At 40.0% G+C, this 11,973-nt stretch overlaps 1 protein-coding gene across 1 annotated transcript; it reads left to right on the forward strand.

Annotated features, from left to right (window-relative positions):
• Positions 1-22: 22 nt before the first annotated feature.
• Positions 23-9,937, forward strand: BRIX1 (biogenesis of ribosomes BRX1). Its single transcript, XM_034442411.3, has 10 exons — positions 23-299; positions 2,860-2,971; positions 3,709-3,752; positions 4,004-4,074; positions 4,442-4,491; positions 4,712-4,785; positions 4,883-4,933; positions 5,887-5,988; positions 7,064-7,192; positions 8,964-9,937. Exons 1-10 carry the CDS (start codon positions 132-134, stop codon positions 9,234-9,236), a joined length of 1,074 nt encoding a protein of 357 aa, XP_034298302.2. The 5' UTR covers positions 23-131; the 3' UTR covers positions 9,237-9,937.
• The last annotated feature ends 2,036 nt before the right edge of the window (positions 9,938-11,973 follow it).

An 11,973-nucleotide genomic window follows, 5' to 3' on the forward strand; every position in this document is an offset into this window, starting at 1 on the left:
GCACAGGAAACCAGCCGAACTTCCCAGCATTCCCAGCGCGCCCGCGAGAAAACTCTATCGTTCTTTCAACCGCTCCTGAAGATCCTAGAGCGGTCGAAAAAAAAGGAGGAGGCCGTCTGGGAGAAAAGCAAATGGCGGCGACCAAGAGGCGGCGTGGAGCCGGCAAGGCAACCGCAGCCGGGCCGAAGACAAAACGCGCGAAGGGAGCTTTGGAAGGGAAGGAGGTCGAGGAGGCGGAGAAAGGCCCGTCCTCCGTGGCGGGCCAGGATGAATTCCACATCCCTCCCCCGGTCTCGCAGGTGTGGACGCCGCGAAGGGGCTTTTCTGTGGAGGGGAGGGTGTCGATGCCTCTGAGCCTTTTCCCCCCTCAGGTTGAACCAGCCAAGTCTGTCTCGGCCGGGTAATGCAGCTGTACCTCTGAGCATGTGCAAAGTGTCTCTGGGAACGTGGGCTGGTATAACGGGGCGCCTGCTTTTCCCTCTTCCAAAAGATTTGAATAGAATAGAATAGGAATAGGAATAAGCTGGAAGGGACCTTGGAGGTCTTCTAGTCCAGCCCCTTGCTCAAGCAGGAGAACCTACTCTTATCATTTTAGATAAGTGACTGTCTAGATCAGTGGTTCTCAATCTGTGGGTCGTACAACCCTTTCACAGGGGTTCCCTAAGACCATCGAAAAACACATATTTTCAATGGTTTTAGGAATAATTTTGTGGTGGGGGGTCACCACAATATGAGGAACTGTATTGAAGGGTTGCGGCATTAGGAAAGTTGAGAACCACTGGTCTAGATAGACCAGTAATGGCTAACCTTTTTGCCATCGTGTGCCAAAAGCGGGGGTAGTGGGGGGGATTGTGCGTGCACATGCCCACACCCATAATTCAATGCGCCCTGTCCCCCCCACGCATGACGCATGACACCCCCCCGCTCTCCTCCCGTTTTTGGCACACGATGGCACGGTGGGCCCAGTAGGCCCATTTTTTGCCCTCCCCAAGCTGCCAAGCCTTTCTAGGAGCCTGGGGAAGGCGAAAACAGCCTTCCCCATCCCCCCCCACCCCCGAGGCCCTCCAGAGGCCCAGAAACAGCCCGTTTCCCGACTTCCAGTGGGCCCGGACAGCCCGAAAATCAGCTGGCCAGCGCACACATGCGTGCTGGACTGAGGTAGGGCAACATTCGCGTGCCCACAGATATGGCTCTGTGTGCCACCTGTGACACCGTGCCATAGGTTCGCCATCACGGAGATAGACTGTCTAGGCTCTTCTTAAAAATCTCCAATGATGGAGCTCCCACGATTTCTTGTTTATCAAATAATTCTCTCTCTCTTTTGACTAAAATTCTACTTTTTTTTTTTTTTGGCATGTCTGCTTTCAGTCAAGTTTGCACTTTTATATTTTTAATTCAATTAATCAATCAGAATAGATTCTGGGAAGGAGCTTTCTAATCCAAACCCCCTGCTCGAGCAGGAGACCCTATATACCATTTCAGACAAGTGACTTTTCCAGTGTCTTCCTGAAAACCTCCAGGGATGGAGCACCCACAACTTCTGGTGGCAAGCTGTTCCACTGGTTAATTGTCCTCACTGTTAGGAAGTTTCACCTTAATTCCAGGTTGCTTCTCTCCTTGGTTAGTTTCCATCCATTGTTTCTTTTCCTGCTTTCCGGTGCTTTGGAGAAATATTTGACCCCTTCTTCTGATAATATGATGAGTTCCTCTTCTATTCCCTCATCTAAGTTATTTATGAAGATATTGAAGAGTACTGGGCCTAAGACGGAGCCTTGTGGTACCCCACTACTTACTTCTCTCCATGTGGATGTAGTACCATTAAGGACTACTCGTTGAGTACAGCTTGTCAGAGAAGCTACAAATCCATCTGGTGGTGATGTCTAATATTTGTTGTTGAATAATATTTGAATGAGTTGAGCTTTGAATGAATTTTATCAAGGCTGTAACATTGGAAGTGAGCTGAGGGTGCCTTGTGGGTGAGATATAACTAGCCTCTCCCCCCGTGAGAAATTGGAAGTTCCTTTGAGTTGATAATTTAATTGGCTGTACAGGTAGTCCTCGACTTACAACAGTTCATTTAGTGACCGTTCAAAGTTACAGTGGCACTGAAAAAAGTGACTTACAGCTGTTTTTCACACCGACCATTGCATCATCCCGGTGGTCACGTGATCAAAATTCAGATGCTTGTCAATTGACTCATTTATGATGGCTGCAGTGTCCTGGGGTCATGTGATCCCCTTTTGCAACCTCCTGACAAAAGTCTATAGGGAATCCGGATTCACTTAACAACCAGGTTACTGACTCAACAACTTGCAGTGTTTCACTTAACAACTGTGCCAAGAAAAGTCGTAAAATGGGGCAAATGTTAACTAATATTTCACTTAGCAACATAAATTTTGGGCTCAATTGTGGTCGTAACTCGAGGACTACCTGTATAATGAAAGACTTTTAATGCTCTTATGTCCAATCTTTTCTGATAGTGTATTTGGCCAAGGTCAAATACACTGTCTGTAGTTCTGCCTTGGGAGACTGTGTGTGGAGGGATTGGTGAGTATTCTCCTTTAGTAGAAAGAGTAAATTTTCCAGAATTCCCCAGTCAGCATGAACTCCACCTTTCTTAAAAATTGCCAAGGTTTAGTGCATGACCATATTTAATTATTGTTGGTTTGTTTTTTTAAAATCTGTAAAATTGGGGACATCAGTTTGAGATTTTGAAGCCTCTGCCAGATACATTGTCATATTGCACTGTTTTCTTTTACATGAAATAATTTACTGTTAGTATATTTAACTACTGCTTTGGTTAAATGATTTAATTTGGTTTTGTATTAACTGGGTCATGCTAATGCTTCTGTTTTCCAGGGTAAATGGAAGAACAAAGAGAGGGTCCTCATTTTTTCTTCCAGAGGAATAAATTTTAGGACAAGGCATCTAATGAAGGATTTGCATACATTAATGCCTCATTCTAAAACAGGTAGTTTCTGATTTTACTTGTAATGCCTCCTGTCTTTTTAGTTAGGTGATTATTTCAATTTATGAAACCCTGCACAAATCTGTACAGTAGGAATTAGTTTCTGAAAAGATATTGAAGTTGGAACAAAACTGAGTGAATCAGTAGTTACATACTGTATTTTTCAGACTATAAGACACACATTAGCTTTAGAGGAGGAAAACAAGAAAAAAACCCATCCCATTCGCCTCTGCCACTACCACCCATTCTTCGCCACTGCCCGCAAACAGGTTGCAGCGGCAATAAGTGCTGGCAATCCCTGCCACCTAGAGCAGCTGATTGGTGCCGCACCAACCCCCCTCTCCCCCACCGCAATATTCACCCTATAAGACGCACAGACATTTCCACCCACTTTTGAGGTGGGGAGTGCATCTTATAGTCTGACAAAATGGTAATTATACATATTGTTGCCTCCTCTTAAAGCCAGCTAGTTTATGATTTTTTTTCCTGCCATTATAAAAATAAGTAGCAGATAGTATGCTAAACAACATACGAATACAAAACATGTTCCATTTTTGCAGATATATGTATTAGGAAATAAACACATGGAAAAACTTTAAATAAGCATCACCTGTAAACTAAATATGTCAAAGCAGTTATTCTGAATATTAATTTTTTGGGGAATCTTCAGTATCTGTGAAATAAATTCTATATTGTTGGAAGTTTATAAGCTTAAAATATGCTTTCCATTTGTGTTTTAGATACCAAAATGGACAGAAAAGACAAGCTATTTATCATTAATGAGGTAAGTTATATAAATTTTCTTCTTTTTTCAAGTTACTAATTGATTGTCCTAGTGGAGTGGGAATTTAATTCTAGCTTTTCCTGTGCTAAACTTTCCACTGTGCCATGTTATAAATTACAAACTTGAGGATTATAAAACAACATAAGTGAGCTTCATCTGCACTCAAAAAATCCTTTTTTATTCTAGATATTAGATAAAAACAATGAAGTACTCTTCTTTGGTCTGAATATTGTTTTTCTTACTTTATATAGGTTTGTGAAATGAAGAATTGCAATAAGTGCATGTTTTTTGAAGCCAAAAAGAAGCAAGATCTTTACGTTTGGTGAGGAAAACGTCTGCCTATATATTCCAGTTATTGATATCTAGAAACTGTGACCTGTGCACTTTAACTCCTATGCTAATTCTGGAATTCTGGGAGTTGAAGTCCACAGTTTGTAAAGTTACCATAGTTGCCTACCCCTGCCTAGAGGTTTGAATACAAACCAAAACATCAGTGTTCTAGTGGCAATTTGAAACTTAGCAAAACAATGGCAAAACTACAAAAGCCTTTTAGTACATATATTTGGGGCACTTTCAGGCATCTCTTGTCAAAAATATTGTCTGTTTCATACATTCAAAACATTATACCATAGACCAATTACTAAGGAAATGCTAATATTTTTTCTAACTATCTTCCATAACTGTTTTAGGCTTTCAAATGTCCCCCATGGACCATCAGCCAAGTTTTTAGTCCAGAACAGTAAGTACAGCCATCTACTGAGTGAAATATTTTCTAATACAATCATATTTTAACAGCTTCCAAACAATCCACCAAAAAAATGCTTATGGTAATTACGTTGGGCATTTGCAAAAAATTAGTATCGTAGACTGTAATCAGCTGCTATATTCTGTTCTTTTAAACAAACTTCTTCCACACATAGCAGACAGTACATTCTTAATCGTACTTGATATCATTACAGTTCACACATTGGCTGAGTTGAAGATGACTGGAAACTGTTTGAGAGGCTCTCGACCGGTTCTTTCTTTTGATCCAGTAAGAATAAACTTGCAGTTGTGGGACTACTCTCCTTTATGGTCTATAATTCTCATGTTTTCCTCCTTATTCCTAAACTTTATTGTTTCTTTCATAGGTTTTTGATCAGAAACCGCATTATGCTTTGCTGAAAGAGCTATTTATTCAGGTTTGTATATATTTATTTATTCCTAAGGGGCAGTCTTCCCTCTGTAATGATGTGTTTTGATTTGGAATTCTTTGATCGGGATTTTATATACGTATTTGAGGAACAAAGGTTTTGTTAGACTTTTAGTAAGCATAGGTTGCCAAGATCTCGTACTCCTACTTCAGTAGGAACTGCATATTATACATTATTAATATTAGTCTTTGTAAGTCTTTGTCCACAAGGAAATACAATAGTAAGACCTGAAGAATTCAGCTAGGATTTGATTTTCCATATTTTGCCTCTGCTTCTGTGAACATAATTGAACTAAGTGTGCTGTAATTCATTTTTTCAGTGTCTCCATAATGTAAACAAGTTGACATCATGCTCTGTAGAAACCAAGAATGGCCTAGACAGAAGTTATGTCAAAGTTGCCTTCAACAAATATTCAGAAAGTAGACACTCTTTGTATTATGAAAACGGAGGGAAAAAAATTATAGCCTGACTTTGTGATAAACAATTTGTGTGTTCAAACCAGTGGTGGATTCTAACCAGTTTTACCACCAGTTCGCATCGCGCACACACTTTGCGCACGATCGCAGTGCATATCCTTGCTATGCTTGCAGGCGCATCTAACTTGCACTTTGCGCAAGCGCATTGAGTAAAAAAACAGCTGAGGCATGGCAATCCACTCTGCCGCACCTTACAGCTGAGCTAAAAACAAAAGAAATAAAGGTAGGTATGGCGGTGGGCAGGAGGGCCCAACTAACGTTCGGAGCAAACCGGTTCACTCTCCTATCAAGATTTCTACTACCGGCTCTCCCGAACCGGGGAGAACCGGTAGCAACCCACCACTGGTTCAAACTATTTTAATAGCAACAAATCGACCAGACTGGAATGGGATGCATGATCTTTGTGATACCCATCTGGGATTATGATTCCACTGATCATTCAGCGCTCTCATTTCTCTTGACTAGATCTTTAGTACTCCACAGTATCATCCCAGGAGTCAGCCTTTTGTAGACCACGTTTTCACCTTCTCCATCACAGACGAGAGGATCTGGTTTCGAAATTATCAGGTTAGTTCCCGTTTTGTTTACGGGCGCTAGTCAACAATAAATGACAGGAACTCTCTGAAGTTTGGCCTCTGAGAAAGAGCAGGACCATAGAGTTCCAACCTAGAAGAGGTTAAATAGTTATTTTTTTCAAGTTATTTCCCCCCCCCCCCCACTAGATTAGCTTTGGATGATTTATATTTTTTAAAAAAAACCTTTGATAAAATTGATCAGATGATGTCAACAGCAAAGCCAGCAACCTGAATTTGGAAATGATGTATGTAACAATATAGTTACAATATTACGGTGCATATAGTTACAGTAATAATTGTAAAAACCATCCTAGACAAATTAAGTTTGCCTGCTTCTCGGGTTTTTTGGACTGGAAGAATTGTTTTCCTTCAGATTAATTAACTGAATTTTTTTTTAAGTTTGTCATTCTGTACAGAGACAAATTGTGAAATTTAATTGAAGTTTAATGAAAGAATTAAATAAGAATTTCGTGATTTCTTGTTTAAAGACGCAGTAATTAACCAGAGCTTGGAATTTATTTTATCAAATTTGTATGCTGTCAAATCTCTTAAGATATAATGGGAAAGTGCATTTACACACACTTAATTGTTGACATGATAGTGTTCAAAGGGAGAACACAAAGTTTGAATTTAAAGCTCGCTCAAGCTGATTTGTATAATGATGGGCCATATATAATGGTTACATAGCCACTGAATCATATTTCAATTTCGTGCTGCAGGCAATGGTTTTCTCTTCCAGTGATAACTTTCCACTGACCTCCTAGTTTCCAGGTTTTTTTTCTGAGTCAAGAAGAGATGGATTAAATCTCAGGTGTTCAGATTATAAAAGCCCTTAAACTCCTGTAATATAAAACCAGGAAGACTTGGGTGCCCAAATGTTGAAAGTGTTGAATGTTGAAAATGTGGAAAAAGTAGGGGATAGACAAGGGCATTTAAGCATCTACATTAAGCATCTACATGGTGCTTCAAAGTTCTAATCAGAATAAAATTTTAACACATTGGATCAAATGGTGCCAAGTACTTTGCTTCCAAATGCCAAAACATCCCTGTGTTTTGTTCTGTTACAGATCATAGAAGAAGATGGAGCCCTTGTTGAAATTGGGCCTCGTTTTGTCCTGAACCTAATCAAAATCTTCCAGGGCAGCTTTGGAGGACAAACCCTGTATCAAAACCCTCATTACCAGTCTCCAAATATGGTAATATTATATTCTTCTTGGTAACTCTAGGTACTCGAAGTGATTTATGCTGAAGGAGAAGGGAGCACAACTCCCTTCTCCCGCATAAAATGCTGTACAATATAGATTGGGTTGAGAGAGAGAGTAATTAGTCCAGTGTCTTCCAGCAAGCTTCCCTGGCTGATGCGGGACTTGAACTGGGTCTTCACACCTAGTATCAATTCTTACACTTACTGCAACTTGACTGGTTACTCTGGTAGCTGTGGCTGCACCATCTCAAACCATTAATAAAAATATCAGTATTTTGTAATTCTCCCTAATATTCTACTTTGCTGAGTTGTCTCTTAATCTCTACTGCACTTGCCCGATAGTTCATCTTAGTTGGTTTCTTTGGTCTTTATTTAAAAGGTGGTGATTCCTTTACATGCTATATATCCAAAATACATTATATCTGGAAGCTGCTGTATCAACTTCAGTAGAGTCTTGTAATCTGCTGGCTGTTGGCTCACAGTTACTTTGAGTCAGTCTCAAGATACTTGAAACAAGTATTCTATGTCTGTTGATTATTGATCTTGTCAGATTAGCTTGTTACATGTTTCTATAAACACTTGATATTCTGCGCACTTAAGAGTAATCTGCACAGAAATGTTTGTGCAAATGTGCTTTGCATGTACTAGAAACGTATGCATTTGTACAAATTTATTTGCAAAATTATAAATGATGGCTCTTATGCTAAAATTGCAAAATAAGTTTAGATTGACCCCGCTACTAACTAGGAACAGTGCACAGTCTTCAATATTTTGTTGCACTGTGTGATGTAATTTCAGCGTCTAGACCAATGATGGGTAACCTTTTTGGCGCCGAGTGCCTAAAGCACGCACTCACACACCCATAATGCAATGTGCATGTGCCCCTCCCCTCGTGCATGCGAGTGTGTCTCCCACATGCGCCACTCCACCACACACATGTGCAACAGAGACCTGAAAATCAGTTGGCCGGCGGGAGGTGCCTGCACATGCACGGCAGAGCTGAGCTGGGGTGACAGCTCGCGTGCCCGCAGAGAGGGCTCTGCGTGCCACCTGTGGCAAGCGTGCCACAGGTTCGCCATCATGGATCTAGACCTTTGGTGGACATTTATGTTCATTGTTTGATATTGCAGACACAGCATAATATTACTAAGTTACATAATATTATGATTTTAGGTAATATGCCTGAAAATAGTGTAATACAATCCCTTTGGATATTAGAACTGGAGATCCAAGTTCAAATTTATCCTCAGCTATGGAACCCATTGGGTTGCTTTGGGGCAGCCAATACATCTCTCAACTCATCCTTATCTCACAGGATCATTACCATGGAGAAAAAGAACTTATGTAAACTATCTAAGTTCCTGGACAAAAGATGAAATATCAATCAATGCAAGTTCCTAAAATTTCTGGAAACTGAAACTGGCAAGAGGGAGAAACTGATGGCAGATATTCTTTGCACATTGGGGGATCTGGTTCTACCCCTGGAACATTCTGGTTCACTTGCACAAAACTATCTGAAGGGATGCGGAGCTTTTTCAGTTGCCATAGAAAAACCTCGAACTAGTTAGACAAGAGGGGTCTAACTTGATATATGCAGCTTTCTAATGTTTTTCGATGCCTTAGAGCAGGGGTGGGCAATTGTGGCTCTTTTACAGCCTGTGGACTTCAACTCCCAGAATTCCTGAGACAGGTTGTAAAAGAGCCACAATTGCCCACCCCTGCCTTAGAGTATGCATACTAATTTGCTTTTATTATTATTACAGCATCGTCGGGAATTAAGACTAGCTCTAGTTGCTAAATTTAGAGAAAAGCAAAACATGAAACAGTTACAGAAATTGAAGAGTAAGGAAGACCCAGCACTCATTCCTAAAGATCCCACCGAGGAAGTTTTTGAAACGCCAGCTGAAGAAAAGCCAATGGAGATAGAACTGGTGAGGCCAGAACCAAAAATGAGTTTGAAAAAGAAAAAGAAGAAAGTACACCAACGACAGAGGAAGTGGAAGAGAAAGCTTGGCAGAATTGGAGTACAGAATTAGAACTTTGAAAAAAAAAAAGATGGAGATTAAGTGGACTTTATAGTACGGGAGTCTAATTAGTTACTACACTAATTTTCTAATCAAATTATCTACTGCAACATCATGTTGTAATCACTTATTGGCTGGTCTTAAATATTTTTACAAAAAAAAAATTGGCTTTTCTTGCTTTTTTTACTTAAAAAAGGAAGTTGGTGATAGGTATAACACAGAGTTAGAGAGAGCCAGTGGCTCTAGCAATCTCTCTCAGGCCCACTTTGAAAAGAAAAGTAGCCCACTGGAACAAACAAAACTTCTCTTAACCCACTGTTTGGAAAAATAAACTCAACCATAAATCAACTGGACACTGAGAAATCACCCACTCAGTTTCCAATAGTTTAATGACTGAAATGCCTTCTCAGTTTGAAGACTAATAGTTTATGGAACTGGTATGTTTTCCTGCATTTTTTCCTGCAGATGTTCTACAGTAATTCCTACCTGAAGATTCATGATAACTGTTGATCCTGTATTATAGAGGCTGTTTACTTCTAATCAGTGAGGGAGAACTTTATTATTATTAATAGCCGGAGGTAAAATTTCATATGTATACATATGCTCAACTAAGATTTCTTCAGTCTCTCGAATTTTTTCTTGTATTCCATAGCATTTACCAGTTTTGGACTGCACCCCAATTGCTTTTTCATTAAAAAAAAGTTTATACAGTAGGAGTTGGTTTGCTTTAGAAGTCATTATGCTTTGAAATGGACAGGAGAGCAGCATTTTAAAGCAGTTCTTTTTTTCCTGCATGAGTCTGAAAAAATGTAAACTGAATGAGAATTGAAGAAATGCAAACCTGCTTTAAGAAGTAGTGTGCTCCTTTGCATTTCAAATACCCCTTTCAAATAATTTTGAGCACAATCCTGTAATATTATACTGCTTTGAAAAAAAAATCTATCCTTAATCTATGCACATTTGTGCAAATTTATCCTGTAAGGTTAAAACCAGTAACAGTAATAGTATATAACACAACTGGAAAGGACTGTCCTAATCTTCTAGTCCAACCACCTGCTCAGGCAGGAGATCCTATATTATTCTGGATAAATAGCTGTCCAATCTCTTAAACTCAAGTAATGGAGCACCCACAACTTCTGGAGGAAAGCTGTTCCACTGATGAGTTTTAAAAAGAATGGATGTGAAGTGACATGAATGTATAGTTTTTAATATTGGTTTACATTATCTGTTGGTTCAATAGCCACTGCCAAGCAATTTAAATTCAAGAATGTAATTTCTTGTGTTACAACAGTTTTCTCAGCATTGGCATTGCTGAATTTTTGAAATATTAAATTGGAGAAATTAGATTTTTTTAAGTGTCAAAGCACAAAGAATAGTTCCATAATTTCCAGGCTGCAAATAGTGAAAACCCTTTTAATTCCTGTTAAGAGTTTTATTATTTGTCAATCAACTAATTACAAAATAACACTAATAATCCTATAAGCAGAAATAGGCACATATAATGTTTAATATTTCTTGCCCTTCTGCCAAAAAGCATTGTAAACAGGTGACGAAACTGCTCTGTTTCAATTTCTAACAGTCAAATAAGTAAGACTAGTTGGAAAGACAATTAGTGATTCAATTTCTGCACAAGGTATTCATCTCCAGAATCTAAACAGATTTTTGGAGGGAGGGATCACGGATGTTAGCTTTTTTTAAAATGTTTTTGTTGCTTGCTGCCAGATACCTATCATATTTACCGCAAGCCATGCTTTCAGTAAAATTAATTTATGTGCAAAACGAGCCCTCGGTATCCAATGTCCTCTGTCCACACTATAGAAATACAGGTAGTCCTCGACTTATGACTACAACTGAGCCCAAAATTTATGTTACTAGGTGAGACATTTGTTAAGTGAATTTTGCCCCATTTACAAACTTTCTTGCCAAACTTAAGCAAATCATTGTACTTGTTAAGTTAGTAACACAGTTGTTAAGTGAATTTGCCTTCCCCATTGATTTTGCTTGTCAGAAGGTGGGGGGGGGTGTCACATGACTGAGCCTGGTTTAGCTCAACAGACAGAAGCACTGTAATTTAACACCAGCTGTCTGCAATTAAAATAAGATCGAATCTTGCCAGGCTCAAGGTTGACTCAGCCTTCCATCCCTTCTAAGGTAGGTAAATTGAGGACCCAGTTTGTGGGGGCAATAAGCTTTGTATAAAATATACAAAAGTATGAAGGCTATTGCTTAACGCACTGTAAGCCGCCCTGAGTCTCCGGAGAAGGGCGGCATATAAATCAAATTAAATAAATAAATAAATTAAATAAATAAATGACCCGGGGACACCGCAACCTTCATGTAGTACAGGTCGTCTGCGTAAGCAGTTGGTTGGACTAGATGACCTCCAAGGCCCCTTCCAACTGTTACTCTTATGAATACGAATCAGTTTCCAAACATCCAAATGTTGATCGGGTGACCACGGGGAACCCTGTAACGGTCGTTAAGTGTGAAAATCAGTCCCGAGTGGCTTTTTTTTTTTCCCCTGCCCTTTGCAACTTCGAACGGTCACTAAATAAATGGTTGTAAATCGAGGACTACCTGCCGGCCACCGATCATCTACATTGGCAATTGCCCTGATCCGAGGGCAAAGCAGGCAGGGCCACCGCCCTCGTTCTGATCAGAGGCTCCGAATCAATCAACCGCCTCCAAACGCCGCCAAGCGACCCTTGGAACGTTCGGTCCCGCAACGTTCCACCACATCAAACCCAGC

Source organism: Pantherophis guttatus, chromosome 2 (assembly GCF_059756535.1).
Source record: "Pantherophis guttatus breed Tessera chromosome 2, ASM5975653v1, whole genome shotgun sequence".
Lineage (NCBI taxonomy): Eukaryota > Metazoa > Chordata > Lepidosauria > Squamata > Colubridae > Pantherophis > Pantherophis guttatus.

Coding starts and splice junctions, on each gene's coding strand:
- BRIX1 (XM_034442411.3), top strand. CDS start 132: ATGGCGGCGACCAAGAGGCGGCGTGGAGCCGGCAAGGCAACCGCAGCC. Junction 300..2,859: donor TCCCTCCCCCGGTCTCGCAG/GTGTGGACGCCG, acceptor TCTGTTTTCCAG/GGTAAATGGAAGAACAAAGA. Junction 4,492..4,711: donor CAAGTTTTTAGTCCAGAACA/GTAAGTACAGCC, acceptor ATATCATTACAG/TTCACACATTGGCTGAGTTG.